The sequence below is a fragment of the Podarcis raffonei genome, chromosome 3, assembly GCF_027172205.1.
Source record: "Podarcis raffonei isolate rPodRaf1 chromosome 3, rPodRaf1.pri, whole genome shotgun sequence".
Lineage (NCBI taxonomy): Eukaryota > Metazoa > Chordata > Lepidosauria > Squamata > Lacertidae > Podarcis > Podarcis raffonei.
In genome coordinates this window covers 16,031,753-16,047,996 of record NC_070604.1, presented here as the reverse complement: position 1 = coordinate 16,047,996, position 16,244 = coordinate 16,031,753, and the positions used below count along the sequence as shown (strand labels likewise).

The 16,244-nt window shown below is 43.6% G+C and overlaps 1 protein-coding gene across 6 annotated transcripts in view; it reads right to left on the bottom strand.

Moving 5' to 3' along the window:
* PAK5 (p21 (RAC1) activated kinase 5) overlaps window positions 1-16,244 on the bottom strand; it is a 121,119-nt gene that overhangs the window by 38,037 nt on the left and 66,838 nt on the right. For all 6 annotated transcript variants that reach the window (XM_053380646.1, XM_053380642.1, XM_053380648.1 and 3 more), the window contains one exon: window positions 12,395-12,609. In XM_053380646.1, the coding sequence (XP_053236621.1) occupies window positions 12,395-12,598 (204 nt within the window). In that variant the 5' untranslated portion in view covers window positions 12,599-12,609. The remainder of the gene's footprint in view (window positions 1-12,394; window positions 12,610-16,244) is intronic.

The window sequence follows — 16,244 nt, the reverse complement described above, 5'->3', positions numbered from 1 at the left end:
CTTAGGGTTTTGTGGTTGTTCTTAGTTTTGTTTTGTTTTTAAGTTACTTTGGATCACTTTGTGAGAAAAGAAATCATCATCAACAACAGGGCCTTGCCTGCCTGATGGTCATATTTGTTGGATATCTGCAAACTGCATTACACAGGGCAGATGTTTTTAAAGAAAAATCAAGCCAGATTATGTTTTTGCTTTTTAAATATAAAAAACTCCAAACCCATTCAAAAGGATTCATTTAGGGCACAGTTGCTAATCTTCAGTGATTTCTTCTCCAAGAGGAAACCAAAGCTTGGTATCACTTGCCTGTAGGACTTCTTAACACTCAAGGATGTGGGGAAACTCAGTCGATTTATAGTCACAGAATGAGGGAAAGCAACATGGTAACTTCCAGATATTGTTGGACTCTTTTCTCTAACAGCTCCAACCAATGTGGTCAATGGTCAGGGATGATGGGAACTGTAGTTCAAGAACACCTGGAGGGCCACCCCCTTCATAATAATATAACATCTTTGGGAGAGAAAAGGGCTCAGGAGCAAACCCTACACAGATCTGGGGTGGAGTCCCTAAGATGGTTGGATGACGCCCCGAATGGCTCCTTCTGGCAACTCCTACAGCCAAGCTGGTGCCAAACGTATCACTCTGCTTTCCATTGGATCACATCAGCAAGGCCAAGAAGAGGGATCTGGTCATCTGGGCAGCCCAGGATCTCCGGATGCACTGCCCACTGGAGGCACACTCCATTGTCTCCCCATTGCCAACAATACTAGCAAGGCATAGTTGTAGGCAAGCAGCATATATTCTCCTAGGAGGTGAGCTGAAGCTGAACTGGTATCTCACATCAGACCTTAAGAAGAGTCTGATGGATCAGACCAAAGATCCATCTAGTCCTTCACTCTGCTCTAACAGTGGCCAACCAGATGTCCATAGGAAGCCCACTGTCAGGCTTCAGGGAATCCTACCCCTCCCATGGTGGCAGCAAAGAAGCAGATAAAACAATAAGAGTTCTTACCAAGTAGTTTATTCAATATTCACTGCGAGAGACAAAGGAATGCGGTCTCTCTCTAGGTAATGGCATTGCTCCAAGTAAAGTCCCACTCCCTCCATCTCTCCTATACTACGTCACCCCTGTGCCCACTGATCTGTGCTTTCTGTTCTACTACTCTCAATGCACGCCTGGTCCTAGGAGAGTAGTGGTGGTCAGGAATGCTTTCTAGAGACACTGAGTCTGTCAGCTGTGCTTCTCCTTCCTGCTACTCTCCCAATATTTCCCAGCTTCTCTCCTCTGAACTATAACCTTCTGCAAACCACTGTTCTAAATCTATACTGTCCTCCCCCTCTTGGGAAGGTGCAGGAAGAGGGGGGGATTCCTACCATTCCTTCTCAGTCCAGTCCCTGACACCCACAAACTGAGCCTGATCACAACCGCACCATCCCCAATTGTGATTCCCAGCAAGAGGCTTGTAGTTTCAATATGCATTCATAGCCCACACACCCATTTTATTGTTTATAACAATGAGTTGACCAGAGGTACAAGACACTCTCAAAAGAGTTTCAAAACAGGGGCAGGGGGCAGGACAAGAAGAGGACATTCTCCCACATGGCACCCCTGTGCATAGCGAAGACGAGAGCACGCAACGCCCCACCGTTTCAGCTCCTATTTGTTATCATACCTCTATCTCTGGCGAGTGCTAAACAGCATGCATTAATGCAAACCAGAACGCAGCTTGGGAGAAATCAATATTGCAACGCTGAGTTATGCCACACCTCTGTGGCATAGCGACTCTCATACATTAAAATCAATGAAAACCAATCTCTTTGAGTTAAAGCCCACTTCTCCTTAAGAGCAGATATCCTCTGCTTTCCATTGCTTTCTGACGAGTTCCGGCATTTGTTCTGGCTGCTGGTGACAATAGCCATAATTCATGGTGTTATGTTAGCGGCCTGTTCTCTAGTGATAAGCTATAATGGATCTGTCTGCAAGAACAGCTGTCTCGCCATGTTACAAAGAGGAGATGAAAAACATCTCCTGTTTAAAAACCACTGTATTAACGCTGACTATAATGAAGTAGATGATTAACTGCTTTGCCCCAATAAGAACTCAAGTTAAGCAAATAATTCTATATTTTATGTTGAGGATGCATTCCCTCTTTTCCCTTAAAAAAACAGTGTATTTCTAAGTGTGCATTCAAAGGACAAGTACCAACTAAAATGGACAAACACATACACACATGCAACCATTCGTGGAAGATTCCTTTGACGAGCCTGGCCTAAACGCCCCCATGTATAAGATGCCCCCTATTTTGGGGGACTCAAATTCAAGAAAATGGAGGGGGGAGAGAGATGTATCCGTGTATAAAACACCCCCCCCCAATTTTTGACATTGTTTTTTAGGGAAAAAACCTAGTCTTATACACAGAAAAATACGTTAATTAATGTTCTCATATTAATTCATGAATATTTGAGGGGGAAAGAGGAGCTTTTTACAGAGGGAAAGGCACTTACATCCTTAAAGATAAATTAAGTATAAACAACCATGTCTGACTTCAGAAAATAGCAAATGATAAACTCCCCAATCCGCCATTAATATAAAATGGCTATCACAAGCGGGTGCCAGAGTAATTGGGCTGGTTTGAGTTCTGACGCCAACATTATAGTTTCTTTCTAGCAGACCATTAACTCAAACCCATATTCTGTCTGATTCTGTTCAATTTTATTTCTGTTGATGGGTGGAGAGGGGGATTAGGGCTGAGTGAAAATGGCCTCCCAAAATTCTCCATGCTGAAACCGGGAGACAGTATTTTGCCAAATGTTCTCTCTGTGGGGAGATGGGAGTTCTCTGCAGTGGGGATAAAAAAGAAAAATTCTGGAAAATTTCTCAGAAAACACTCTCCTGAGAAATTCCTCTTAAATACTGAATGGTGGATTGGTGGATATTGGTGGATGAAGAAAGCAATGGGCTAAGAGTGGAGGAACAGAAGGAGCAGGACAATCTTTGCCCACCTGGTGTCCACGGGTCGTGCTGTGGTCTAAACCACTGAGCCTCTTGGGCTTGCTGATCAGAAGGTCGACAGTTCAAATCCCCATGATGGAATGAGCTCCCGTTGCTCTGTCCCAGCTCCTGCCAACCTAGCAGTTTGGAAGCATGCCAGTGCAAGTAGATAAATAGGTACCACTGCGGTGGGAAGGTAAACAGTGTTTCCGTGCACTCTGGCTTCCGTCAGAGTGTTCCATTGCACCAGAAGTGGTTTAGTCCTGCTGGCCACAGGATCCAGAAAGCTGTCTGTGGGCAGACGCCAGCTTCCTCGGCCTGAAAGTGAGATGAGCGCCACAACCCCATAGTCACCTTTGACCGGACAAAAGTGTCCACGCATCCTTTACCTTTACCTTTTACCCTTCCAAATGTTTTGGACAACAATCCCCCCCCCCCAATGCTTCCTTTAACACTATGAAAATAATATTATTATTAAAGATGTTTCTGCAGTTGCACCCAAAACTGATGAATGGTGAAACTGGGGAGGCCATTTCACTCCATACTGGCCCTCCATTGAGCACAGTGGAACTTTCTTCTGAGCGAACATGAATAGGATTGCATGATAAGTCTCCCTGATCCTTGAGTTGTGCACAGCCATGTTAATGCAATTGCTGCTACATCCACATCCCATGTAAAAGAAGTGAAGCAAATCCATCACACTAGACTAGCTGCCAATTTCAATCCCATATGCTAGCATTACATATTAATCAAGCATATAGGTTTGCCCTGGCAGAGTTGGCTCCACAAGCAGTTGAAAGACCCTTAGAATGGTGAGCAAGCCATCCCAATTCCTCTCTGTTCCTGAAAGAAATCATAGCTTTGTATCTGGGCATAATCCCTGCTGCTGTTGCAGTCATACCAACCCACACTTCTGCACATTGCAGAAACTTTGATGGGCTTATTATCTTTTCATGCCAACGCAGCTGTATCGACTGCCTGATATTAACTAATAAAGATAATTTCTGTATTAGCTGCTGCAATGACTCAGAGAGTTCCTTCCTGGGCATTATGACAAGTGGTGTTCTCCTTATGGTCCAAACCTCTAATTTGTCCTGTGGCACATACATAAAAGGTAAAGGACCCCTGACAGTTAAGTCCAGTCATGAATGACTCTGGGGTTGCGGCATTCATCTCACATTACTGGCCAAGGGAGCGGGCGTTTGTCCACAGACAGTTTTTCCAGGTCATGTGGCCAGCATGACTAAGCCACTTCTAGTGAAACCAGAGCAGCACACGGAAACATCATTTACCTTCCTGCTGGAGCAGTACCTATTTATCTACTTGCACTTTGACGTGCTTTCGAACTGCTAGGTTGGCAGGAGCAGGGACCGAGCTTACCCCGTTGCGGGGATTCGAACCGCCAACCTTCCGATCGGCAAGCCCTAGGCTCAGTGGTTTAAACCACAGCACCACCTGCATATACATATATCCATGTTTAAGTGAACACCAGAGGAGACTAACACAGCACTTTTTACTACGTAGGCAAGAGCAAGTTATAATAATGCACACACTGTATAAATAGTAAGTTATAAATCAGCATGGTAGCTGTATGCATTTTCCAGACAAGTGGGCTGCCTGCCTTTTCAGACCAACTTAGCATTCAAGACTAGAACCATTTAATGATTATTATATGCCGTCTGCATAATATCAGTTTCACACTACCCTGCTGGAGACACGGGGACCCACTAAGCACTATTTTACAGACCCCAACATTTGCATGTATTGTAACTTCCTGTACAGCTTTCCCCAGTTCTATTGCTAGAGATGGATAAAAAAGCATTTTAACTGCTGAAGTATGAAGCAAACTCCCTGCCTCCTTCCAGTCTAATTGCTCCCTGTATTTTCAGTTGGGAGGGGGGCTCCAGATGTCCTTTTTATTGTGCTTTAGTGATGATTTCTGCCTCCCCTTCCCTAGAGGGTATAAAACCCTCCTCAGCTGGAGGAGATTGCATTATCATCATCCTTGGATTTCAAGAACGTCACCCCTGAAACCGTTGTCAAGCCATAATATTTTCAGTTCAGTCAGAGAGCCAATGTTTATGAAACTAGGAGGCTTTTTCTCATAGAGGAACAAACTAAACTGAACTGTTTAAACCCTCAGTGAACTCCAGATTGCTGCTGAAGCAACACCTGAGCTCTTCTTTCATAAGCTATTAAGCCAAGCTCCATTGAGAGCTGTCCAAGGTCCTGTCAGTGACTGAACTTCTGACTGGCCCAAGCTGGCTGTGATCACCACCTAGAATAGATGAATCTGCCTCTATTCTGGTTAAAACCCTCTTCTGCTGCCTCCCTTGTTCAAGGTCCCAAACGTATCAGGAGGCAGGTGGCAGAGAAGTACTCAGTCCCCAGCAGAGCATCTTTTGCTGCCAGCAGGTCAGAGAAGGACAAATCCCAGAATCATTGCAGAGAAGATGTCTCCTTGAGGATTCTGGGACTTGTAGTACCAGCTTCCAAGTGGGAAAATATGTCCCACTGGAGATTGGGAGCAGCCTGCCTCTGCTGCCTCCTGCTGCCTCAAGGAATGATCTTGGGGCAGGAAGACACAGAAGGCATGGCAAGGGTTATGATGAGAATTCAACTGGTGTGCTCAAAAAAAATCTCCTATCCCTTATGGAGGGAACAAGGGGGCAATCACACATTCTAATAAGCATCTGATGTGTTGCCTGTTTAAATTTTGGAATTTGCATACATCAGTTGCAATCTCAGATTATGAAGTGAGAAAGCAGTCCCTTAATAAGGGTAATCACATGCAAATGACAACTTCATCACATTGGATTTATTTTAAACAAAACTCTCACCACATTTCTGTTTAAGCAGATGACGCCTTATCTGCATGCTGAAACACTTTCTGCTGCCACCTTGTGTTTGGTACTGAGAGTCTGCAATTAGCAATGAAATATAGCAGTGACTCTTATTCCTTTCTTTACAGGAGCGACAATTTAGCCAAATGCCCAAACGGTGAAATGATATCATCTCAGACATTTTGGAAAATTTCAAAATCTAACAAGATTAAGAAATTGAATTTCAGAAAATGGTCTTGATTTTTCATTTCATATGATTCTATAGAACTTAGTCCCAGTTATGCATGCCTAGGATCAAAGCTTTTCTGGGAATATTTTTCTAAGATTAATATGATTCCTGATCATATCAAGCCATGTTGTCCAATACTCAAAGAAGTACAAAATTAGTTCGACATGGCTAAGATGGTTTTGGATTTGCTTCTCTCAAACAGCAGTTCCACGGCCACATGTCAAACTGCTTTTGAAACTTTCCAGCGTAGATTGTCGTATGGCAAAGGTGGAGAGGAAAGGAAAATTCCACCTGGTCTTTGAGCATTTGTAACTTAGCACTTCAGATCTGGGTCAGCTTCCTGCAACCTTGTGCCATTCAGACATTTTTGGACTAGGTAAAGGTAAAGGTAAAGGTACCCCTGCCCGCACGGGCCAGTCTTGCCAGACTCTAGGGTTGTGTGCTCGTCTCACTCTATAGGCCGGGAGCCAGCGCTGTCCGCAGACACTTCCAGGTCACATGGCCAGCGTGACAAGCTGCATCTGGCGAGCCAGCGCAGCACACGGAACGCCGTTTACCTTCCCGCTGGTAAGCGGTCCCTATTTATCTACTTGCACCCTGCTGTCTGGGACTGATAGGAATTGTGGTCCAAAACATCTGGAGTGCATCAGGTTGGGGAAGGCCGATCTAGATCATTGCTTCTTCATAACAGAACCAGTAAAACATGTGGATAAGCATTCTATCACTACTATTTGAGGTGTTAAGACAGAGTAAATGAAATAAGATTTTGCAATGTGCAGCTCACTCGTTATTTTGTGGCTGCTTTTATGGAATCAGTAGGGCAGTGTCATTGTAGGTTGGCATCAATACATTGGGGAAATCACCAGTCACTCAAATGACACATTCAAGAAGGGTAGCTGGCTTAGTGTCAGGTTCCCAGGTTCCCAGCTTGACACAGTAAGCGTAGCTAATTGAAACGGAGGATTTGTTGCAAAAACAAGCATATGGTTCTGGATGGCTCTAATGAAGGCTCCAGCACCGTTACTCAAGATGACCCTTCTGAAGACTCCTTCCAGGGTCTCCAGCAGATATTGAACTTTCGACCCTGACGTCTCTTGTTTTGCTTCCTATCTAACAACCCTCCCATTCGCCGACTCATTGGACTTATTGGATATGTTCCAACCTCTTCTGGGTCTGAGAGGGGTTTGTTCGCGCCTGATTGTGCTTCTGGCGAGCTTTGGCTGTGTTCCAGCCCACTCTCAGCTACCGCCTTATCATCCTGTTCATCAAGGTCAGGAAGAGTCGAAGTATGCAGCTGCCAGCCTTCTCCTGCCTGACTAAAATCAAAGCCTTCCTGTTCTTGGCTGCTTTCTGCAGTTGGCTGCAAACCTTTGCTTTGAGCTGGCTCATTCCTGACACCTAGTCTGCTGTTTTGTAGCAAAGCAACAGTGACAGCAATAATGATTTGTGTGTCTGGATAGCTCAGTTGGTTAGAGCATGGTGCTGATAATGCTAAGCTTGCAGTTTGATTTTAGCATGGGACAGCTGCATATTCCTGCTTTTGCAGGGGGTTGGACCAGATGATCCGCAGGGTCCCTTCCAATTCTATGATACCTTAAAATTAAGAGTGACAGCCAACTGTGTTATTTGAGTCCACTGATTTCAGTGGGTCATCTCTGAGTAAGACAACTGTTGGCTATCACCCTCATAGATTTACTGCGACATACAGTGGTACCTCAGGTTACAGAAGCTTCAGGTTACATACGCTTCAGGTTACAGACTCCGCTAACCCAGAAATAGTGCTTCAGGTTAAGAACTTTGCTTCAGGATGAGAACAGAAATCGTGCTCTGGCGGCACAGTGGCAGCAGGAGGCACCATTAGCTAAAATGGTGCTTCAGGTTAAGAACAGTTTCAGGTTAAGAACAGACCTCCAGAACGAATTAAGTACTTAACCCGAGGTACCACTGTATAAGCTTTTAAGGTCTGGTTGTTGCAATCTGGGAGCCCCAAAGACCATCAAATAGTTCACCTTTTTAATTTTGTGGCAACAATTGAAGATCAGTATGTGATGTATTGCACTATAGTTCATAATGCAAGATGGTCCATAAAAGCTTATGCCGCAATAAATCTGCTACTATTTAAGATGCCAAAAGACAGCTGTTTTTAACTCACCTTATTTCATTGGCAGTTTTATCCATTGGCACTAGGTGGCAGATTAACACCATTTCCAGATAGCTCTGCAAGAGCAGTCTTTCTATAAGATATATACAGCATAGGGCCTTTAGGAGGGGAGTGGGAGCTTCTACCAGATTTTGTAGTGGTCCATTCAAGTCATAAGATGTGGTTATATCCAATTGCCTGCATTAAACCCATTGCTCTCACTCACACAATAGGTACTGGTGTGTTTTCAAGACAAAATACACATTCCACATTCTCATGCTATTTAAATCCTTTGGTACCCGCTGACATCATATCATATCATGGAATTCCATTGTTTTTGCCCAAATGGTTCATTTTATATTTTTAATCTCTACTTCCCAGTACGCTTGTCTATTCTCTCACTGTCAGCAGTGTGAAGGGAAGTGAAAGAGCTTCATTGCAAATCCCTCACTGAAGCCCAGCATTGAACAAAATGTGCAAACCCAGCAATGGCTCTATAGTTACGCAGCTTTAAAACTTGCAAGGCCCATGATGTAGTGCGCAACTGGTTGGAGCGGAGCAGAAAGAATGTCGCAACTGTGCAGCTTTCCTGTAACATTTGCACAGTCTGCTTCTTTGATAGGGTGCCATACTTTAAATGCATTCAATGCACACAGTATATTTAATAGTGCTTATTTGATTTTATGCATTTAGGATATCCACCACCATCTTTGTTTGCACCGTGCCCCACCAGCACACATGGGGGGGGGAAATATACCAGAATGAGAGTCTTTTTATGCAGACTACAAATCCTATGACTCAGTGTGACTGCAAGTATAATCACATATCAGATCTAGATTTACTCTAGAAAGAGAGAAGTGGGAATCATAAGGACAGAACTACCTAAAATGTATAGAAGCTTATTCATGTATTCGACTACAGCGGCAAGAATGTTACTGGCCCCCAAATGGAAAGAAGCAGAAGTCACAGCAAGGGAAGAATGGATACAAAAACTTACAAAGTATGCAGAAATGGCAAAACTTATCCAAAGAATAAGAAATCGAGGTAACATTTTTTTTTATTTTTTGTAAAAGAATGAAAATGGTTTATTGAATATATACAGATAAATTATAAACAGATAAAAACATTGGCAGGATCATTGTGATAACCTGCAGTTTTATAAGAGTATAAATTTAAAGAAGATGAATAAATGAGCAAATTAAGTTAATTTGGATATGCAAAGATATTAAAAATAAATTTAAGGAACCGTAGAAAGAGGGGGGAGGAAGTCAAGTTTTGAAATGTCAAAATGATTGTAAAATTAGTGAAATGTATAAACTTGGTGCTGGAGAAGACTCTTGAGAGTCCCATGGACTGCAAGAAGATCAAACGCATCCATTCTTAAGGAAATCAGCCCTGAGTGCTCACTGGAAGGACAGATCGTGAAGCTGAGGCTCCAGTACTTTGGCCACCTCATGAGAAGAGAAGACTCCCTGGAGAAGACACTGATGCTGGGAAAGATGGAGGGCACAAGGAGAAGGGGACGGCAGAGGACGAGATGGTTGGATAGTGTTTTCGAGGTTACCAGCATGAGTTTGACCAAACTGCGGGAGGTAGTGGAGGACAGAGGTGCCTGGCGTGCTCTGGTCCATGGGGTCACGAAGAGTCGGACACGACTAAATGACTAAACAACAACAACAAATAAACTTGAAAAGTACAAAACAAAAATACAAAAAATACGAAAAAAGAAAGAAAGTGGGTGATGGAAGAACAAATACTAAGGATATTTAGTTTGGGCCAGTGTTTTTTCTGTGGGGATTCATTTCTTGAAGCTAAGTCACATTCCTCCTCTTACCGCCACTGTTGCTGCACTGAGTTCAGCACAATGTCTGCAGCATAATGTCTTAGCAAGGTCTCTGTGGTGCCCGAACAGAAAACGAATTCAAAGGAAATTGGATAAAGGACTCTTTCCCTCACCAGCACACAATAGTATATTGTCCACTCCTAGGTGACACAAATCTATTGTATATTCTGAACAATAAAGAACATGGCCACTAGATGACAGCAAAACCTCAAGATCCCACAATGCAGGTAAACTTACCTTACATGAGACCCCTTTCTCTGCTTCAAGATATTCCTTCCTTTCAATCCAAAGTTCTAATAGAATTTGGCATATTTAAAGGCGGCGTTAGGATACACTGTGATCTCCCTTCATTCATAGGATCACACTGCATGAATCTCTTGAGCCTGCAACAATGCAGCTTGAGGAGAGGGCAAGAGGGTGATGAAAAAAAACTGTGTGTGTGTGTGGGGGGTCCTTTTTCCATTAAGGAATAGCGATGGCCACCATTCTGGGTGGCTTTCAGAGGATTAGGCGTAATCATGGAAGCTAACTTTACCAATGACTACTGTCTACAATGGATGTATTCTTCCTAGTGTGAATCTAAATATGTTCCTGGAGACAGCAGACAAGGAGCAGTTAGGCCTTTGGTCTGATCCAGCTGGCTCTAATATTTTTTACATGCAAAGCTTTAGAAGTTTGGACAGAAAAAAAACAAAGCAAACAACAGCAAGCAGACAGTCCTGACAACTGGAATTGCGAATATTTGCTGTTAAATTTTCTACATGGCTTCATTAAAATATATAACCGATATCCATCCATCGCTGCGTAAGAAAATGCAATCTGACTTCAAACTGAACTCCAAAGTCCTCGTGGATTTATTTAAAGAACATTGTTTTCAAGCCTCCCAGCTTACTGCTTCGTGAGTAGCTAGGATGACTGGGTGAGAAAGCAGGGGGTGGAGGAAGCAACATTGATTTCTGCTTTATCTTAACCAAGAAACAACTTTTTGCTCAGAGACGGCTTGTTAAAAATAACTGTTAGGGATATCGATTTGAAAGGATAAACTGATACACAGCAAATAATCTACAACAAGCAGGGCACAAGGACACAACCTGCTTTACCCTTGCTGGAGGGGACAGTGCAAAACTGAGGATGACAACAAGGTCTATTTTATGGTCTTGTATACACATGACGTTAGCCTGGGCTTCAAGGAACATTACTCTTTTTGTGTATCCTCAGCTGAACCATGTGCTCCAAAGCTGTCGAGTTCTAATCAATGGCTATGTGGACTTTGGGGGAAGTCTGCCATGTTGGTTTTGGGATGTCTCTGGTGTTCCTGCTGAACTGAATTCTCAAACCCTAATTTGAAAATATGCTTTTGGTTGGGTTGTGAACTGGAAACTGACACTTTTCTCTCCTGTGTTGAAACTTGCCCTCCAAACTTAGGAGTTTTCTTTGTTTTAGTTGCTTCCATTAAGCACCCACAGAGGTTCCACCACTGCAAAGCAAAATTCATTTAAAATTGCAATCTTTGCATAACAAATATGTCCTATTGACATACGTCTGTGGTGGCTATTCAGATATTTTCTCAAGAGAGAACCTGCCCTTTTGTTCTGCAACAAAAATGGGCAAGCTCCCTGAAGCACACTTCACACAGTTTCCACTAATATGTATGTGTTGGGGTGCAGAGAAGAGAACTAGCCCCACTGTACATAGGAGAGGGCTATGTGGAGAGAGTCTCTTCCTTTAAATTCCTAGGAGTTTATCTCAGTGAAGACCTTACTTGGAAAATCAATACAACCCAGGTGGTTAAGAAAGCCCAACACAGACTCCATCTCCTCAGAGGATTGCAGAAGAACGATGTCAATCAACATTTGATGATCTCCTTCTACCAGTCAACAATAGAAAGTGTCCTTTCATACTGCATCACGGTGTGGTATGCTGGTTTGACATCATCTGATAGGAAGTGTCTACAGAGGGTGGTGAGTACAGCACAAGATATTATGGGCTGTCCCGTGAATCCGCTGGATGACAACGTGGAAGAACGTTGCCTTAGGAGAGTGAGGAAAATTCTCAGGGATGATTCACACCCTGGCCGGCACTTTCTTGATCTCCTGCCCTCGGGCAGAAGATATAGAAGCATGATTAGTCACACCAACAGGGTAAAGAACAGCTTCTATCCGTGGGCTGTTAGGCTGCCGAATGAAAAGGTAGCAACAGGGCAACTGACTTTCGGGTTTGGTGTGTGTGTGTGTCAGTAAACGAGGGGAATTAAGACTTAAGAGAGCTGAGTGGGGGGTGCTCGTGTAATCTCACTGTATACAAGTTGTACAAGTGACAATAAAGTGTTTCAATTTCAATATAATCTGCTTACCTTCATTGGAGCAAGTTGGATTGGGGTAATGCATGAAGGATCCACCATAGGCTTCGGCCTGTTTGCTGTGTCCGCTAGCAAACTATGCCACTGTTGAGGTAGTCCGGTGAACTTCTGTTCTCTGTGATCAAATCCAGTGTGTACCCTGTGTTCAAAATTTGAAGGGCCGGAAATTTCAAGCTTTTTCTTTTTCTTTCCAAACATGGTGGAAAAACCTGCGAGGACAAAGGAGAATATTATGTTGGTGCTAAGATATTTTAAGTCATTCAAGCATAATTTGCTATGCTGGCTGAAACGGTTAAAAATGAGAAATTGATAAGGCTCCATGCCTATGATAGAATGTGTATGATGTCATGAAAAAAATGTCTAGCCTTTCAGATACCACCAGGCTCTTTTTTGAGAAGTCTGAATTATGGACAGCACCAGAATTGAAGGTAGCAATAATAAAATATCTGAAAGACATTTTGCAACAAATTGTTTTCACACCAGGAGAACAGCCAAAAAGAATGGTTTCATTGAGTTCAGAGTATATGGGCAATATTCAGTGTTAGTAATGATCAGAGAAGACCCATTGAAATCAATGGTCCAGCACACGTTTGCATGCTCGTCTTGGGTTTAATGGCATCTCCAGTTAAATGATCTTGGATTGCAGGCTTCCTTCTGTGACCTCAGAGCAAGCTATCCCAACCTGGGGGAGATAATGACACGTTGTCATGTTTAGTGAACCTGAGGAAAGGCAATTCCCCTTATTCTACAACCTGTCCCCATCTGTTAAATTGAAATTGTAACTAGTGGCAGCACCAGGAAAAAAAAATACACACACACACAGAAAGGGCAAAGTGGGTGGATGTGTTGTGCCCTTCATGTTAAGACTTTGGAATGAAAAAAAATCAGGATAAGTTAATGACAGCAATGGGGGTAAATGGAAGGCAAGCTCCTTGTTTGCCCCCCTCCCCAGTCTACCCTCTGACACTGCCCATGATTGTAACCACTATGATCAATATCTAAAGAAGATACACTGAATTATATTAAACGGTGGCGGGAAGGTTGAGCTCAGGCTATGAAACTCTCTTCCTTAAGGAAGCAGATTTGATCCCCTTTCTGATGGCCTTCTGTCCATGTATGATGACCTTTCTCTTAACCCCCTTCCCTTTTTAGCTTCTGAATTCTTATCTGCCATCTTTTGTAACTGCTTTATTATAAATATCAAAAAGAAATGTCATCTTCATCAGCCACCAACCATTTCATCTACAGTATATACAGAAGTGGGATGCGGGTGGCACTGTGGGTTAAACCACAGAGCCTAGGACTTGCTGATCAGAAGGTCAGTGGTTCGAATCCTCACAACGGGGTGAGCTCCCGTTGCTCAGTCCCAGCTCCTGCCAACCTAGCAGTTCAAAAGCACCTCAAAGTGCAAGTAGATATATAGGTACCACTCCGGCGGGAAGGTAAACGGCGTTTCCGTGCACTGCTCTGGTTTGCCAGAAGCGGCTTAGTCATGCTGGCCACATGACCCGAAAGCTGTACGCTGGCTCCCTCGGCCAATAAAGCAAGATGAGCGCCGCAACCCCAGAGTTGGTCACGACTGGACCTAATGGTCAGCGGTCCCTTTACCGTTACCTATATACAGAAGTATGGGTTCCTACACACAGTATGCCAAACAGAAAAAAGGCCACCAGAGAGACAGAAATTCTCAATTTAAATCATACAAACGAAGAAGCACTCATTTTCAGCCACTCGAAATTCTGCAGGCTTTACCGCTGTCAGGTTGTTACAGTCTGCAAGGAGAAATGCTGCGCGGAAATATTTATTTAGTTTTGATTGTTTCAGATCCTTCGGCCTCAATGGTCTCATTTACTCAGTTAGCCACCCCTTGGCTAGCTGCTTTTTAAACAGAGTTCTTGGGTATGTTAAGGGACAATTTGAATAATCCTCCAAGCATATCGGAATGAAGCTTGAGTTGACCTGCTGTGTAGCCAAGTGATAATCTGATTGCTTTCCTCCTGTGCTCTCTGATTGTGGGTCAGAGCCCTAATTGCCTGATTGGGGAAAGGGCACTGAATTAATTATGGTCGAAATTGTGAGCTAGGTCACGGTGTGCACTGAAGCAGATCACTTCAGCAAGAAGCACGCAGGGGACAAATCCAATCAACCTGCCAATCCATCCATCCAATATTAGTATTTGCCTTTGGAATACAAGCATTAAATGACACCTAAGATACAACACACCCGCTGTTGTATTAAACAAAGTGGTGGAGAATTCCAGAGAAAATTCCTTTAAAACCCCTTTCTTTTTGCTGCACAGAAGAAAGTAATTCAGATGATCTGGAGGGGGTGGGGACGCAAGCTACAGGATCTTGGAGCTTTACGCAAAAGCTGCTTGCATGGCCAAACCCTCAAGCCGATCCCCCATTAGAATAATTAAATTCACACGGACATGGATATTTTGTTTAAGGTTTTTGGGCAAAAATTTGGCCGCAACTTTATTGATTACAGGAATGAGAGCGGTATTGGCTTAGGCATTGGCAAGACTATATCTGACTCCTGTCTGCTTTGCAGGAAGTCCGTAAGGGTGAACCACCCAAAGGGAAATTGCTTCGGGGGAACCCGCCTGCATCTCCCCTGGTGTTCCCAGAGGCTTGGCATGGCCCTCACCCTTCAAGTGGACTTCGGACAGGAACGAGGCCCCAGCTTCCTTTAACGGAATACCCTTGAAACTGGAGGGACAGGTGATGGCTGACCTCCCCTCCCCCATGCACAATAAGCCAGTGCCTAACCGCCAAACCTTACAAAGTTGTGACGATTGCTAAGAGGTAGGCAAAAACCAAGTGGCCTGTGCCAATTTGCCAAATGGAAAAAATTCCTACCCGGCCCCCGACTCAAGCCGGGCAACCAACCAAAGTCCAAAGCAAGGCCAAAGGATCTAAATTAAAGGGAGGGTGGGCGGGTGTTCAGCAACACAAAGCAGGAGCCTGGCACACGTCACACTGCTGCTTTTATACTTTCCCCCACTATCACCCTTTGAAATGATTGGGCAATGGCTCTGGGTGATTGAGGTGCCACCCCAGCGTGAGTGCGATAGCTCCACCCACGCCAGGGTGGGGGGAACCAGGTTGAGAGCCTGCCCGCAACCAGGACCATCTATTAAGATGATCCCATTTGAAAAACATCCCAAGAAATTCCATATAAATATGGTGTCATAAACCCTGCAGATTTTGTTTAAAAACCCAACAAATTTGAATGGCACATGGTACAATCCCAAGCATGTTTACTTAGGTGTAAATCCCTCTAAGTTCAATCAGACTTGCCCTCTGGTGAGTATGTTTAGGATTGCAGCCTAAAAATGGGTTCCTGCAAAATTCCTGCGTCACAATGCAGTTCCATGCAGTGTATAGAATTGGCCACCACAGTCACTTATGGACTCATTGTTAAAACTGTGTTTATGGAAGACAATCTTACTCGGCTATGAGTGATCGCCAAAGAAGAAGAAGACCTTGGGATTAAGCACTACAAAACTCCATGGGGTGATTATGAGGAAACATGCAAAGGATTATTCTGCTATACCTTGCAAAGTCTTCATTAGATGCTATGTGATTATTTGTTATCACACCTTGCTAATTTTCCCTTATATTTCCTAATTAATATCTCTTCTGGGTAAAACTTTGGTAGAATACAGAAAACAATAAAGCAATCCTAGTTAACATTTTAGTTAGCACAGGCATGCTTAATAATAATAATAATAATAAAATAATAATAATAATTTATATCTCACCCATCTGGCTGAGTTTCCCCAGCCACCCTGGGAGGCTCCCAACAGAATATTAAAACACGATAAAACAGCAAACATAAA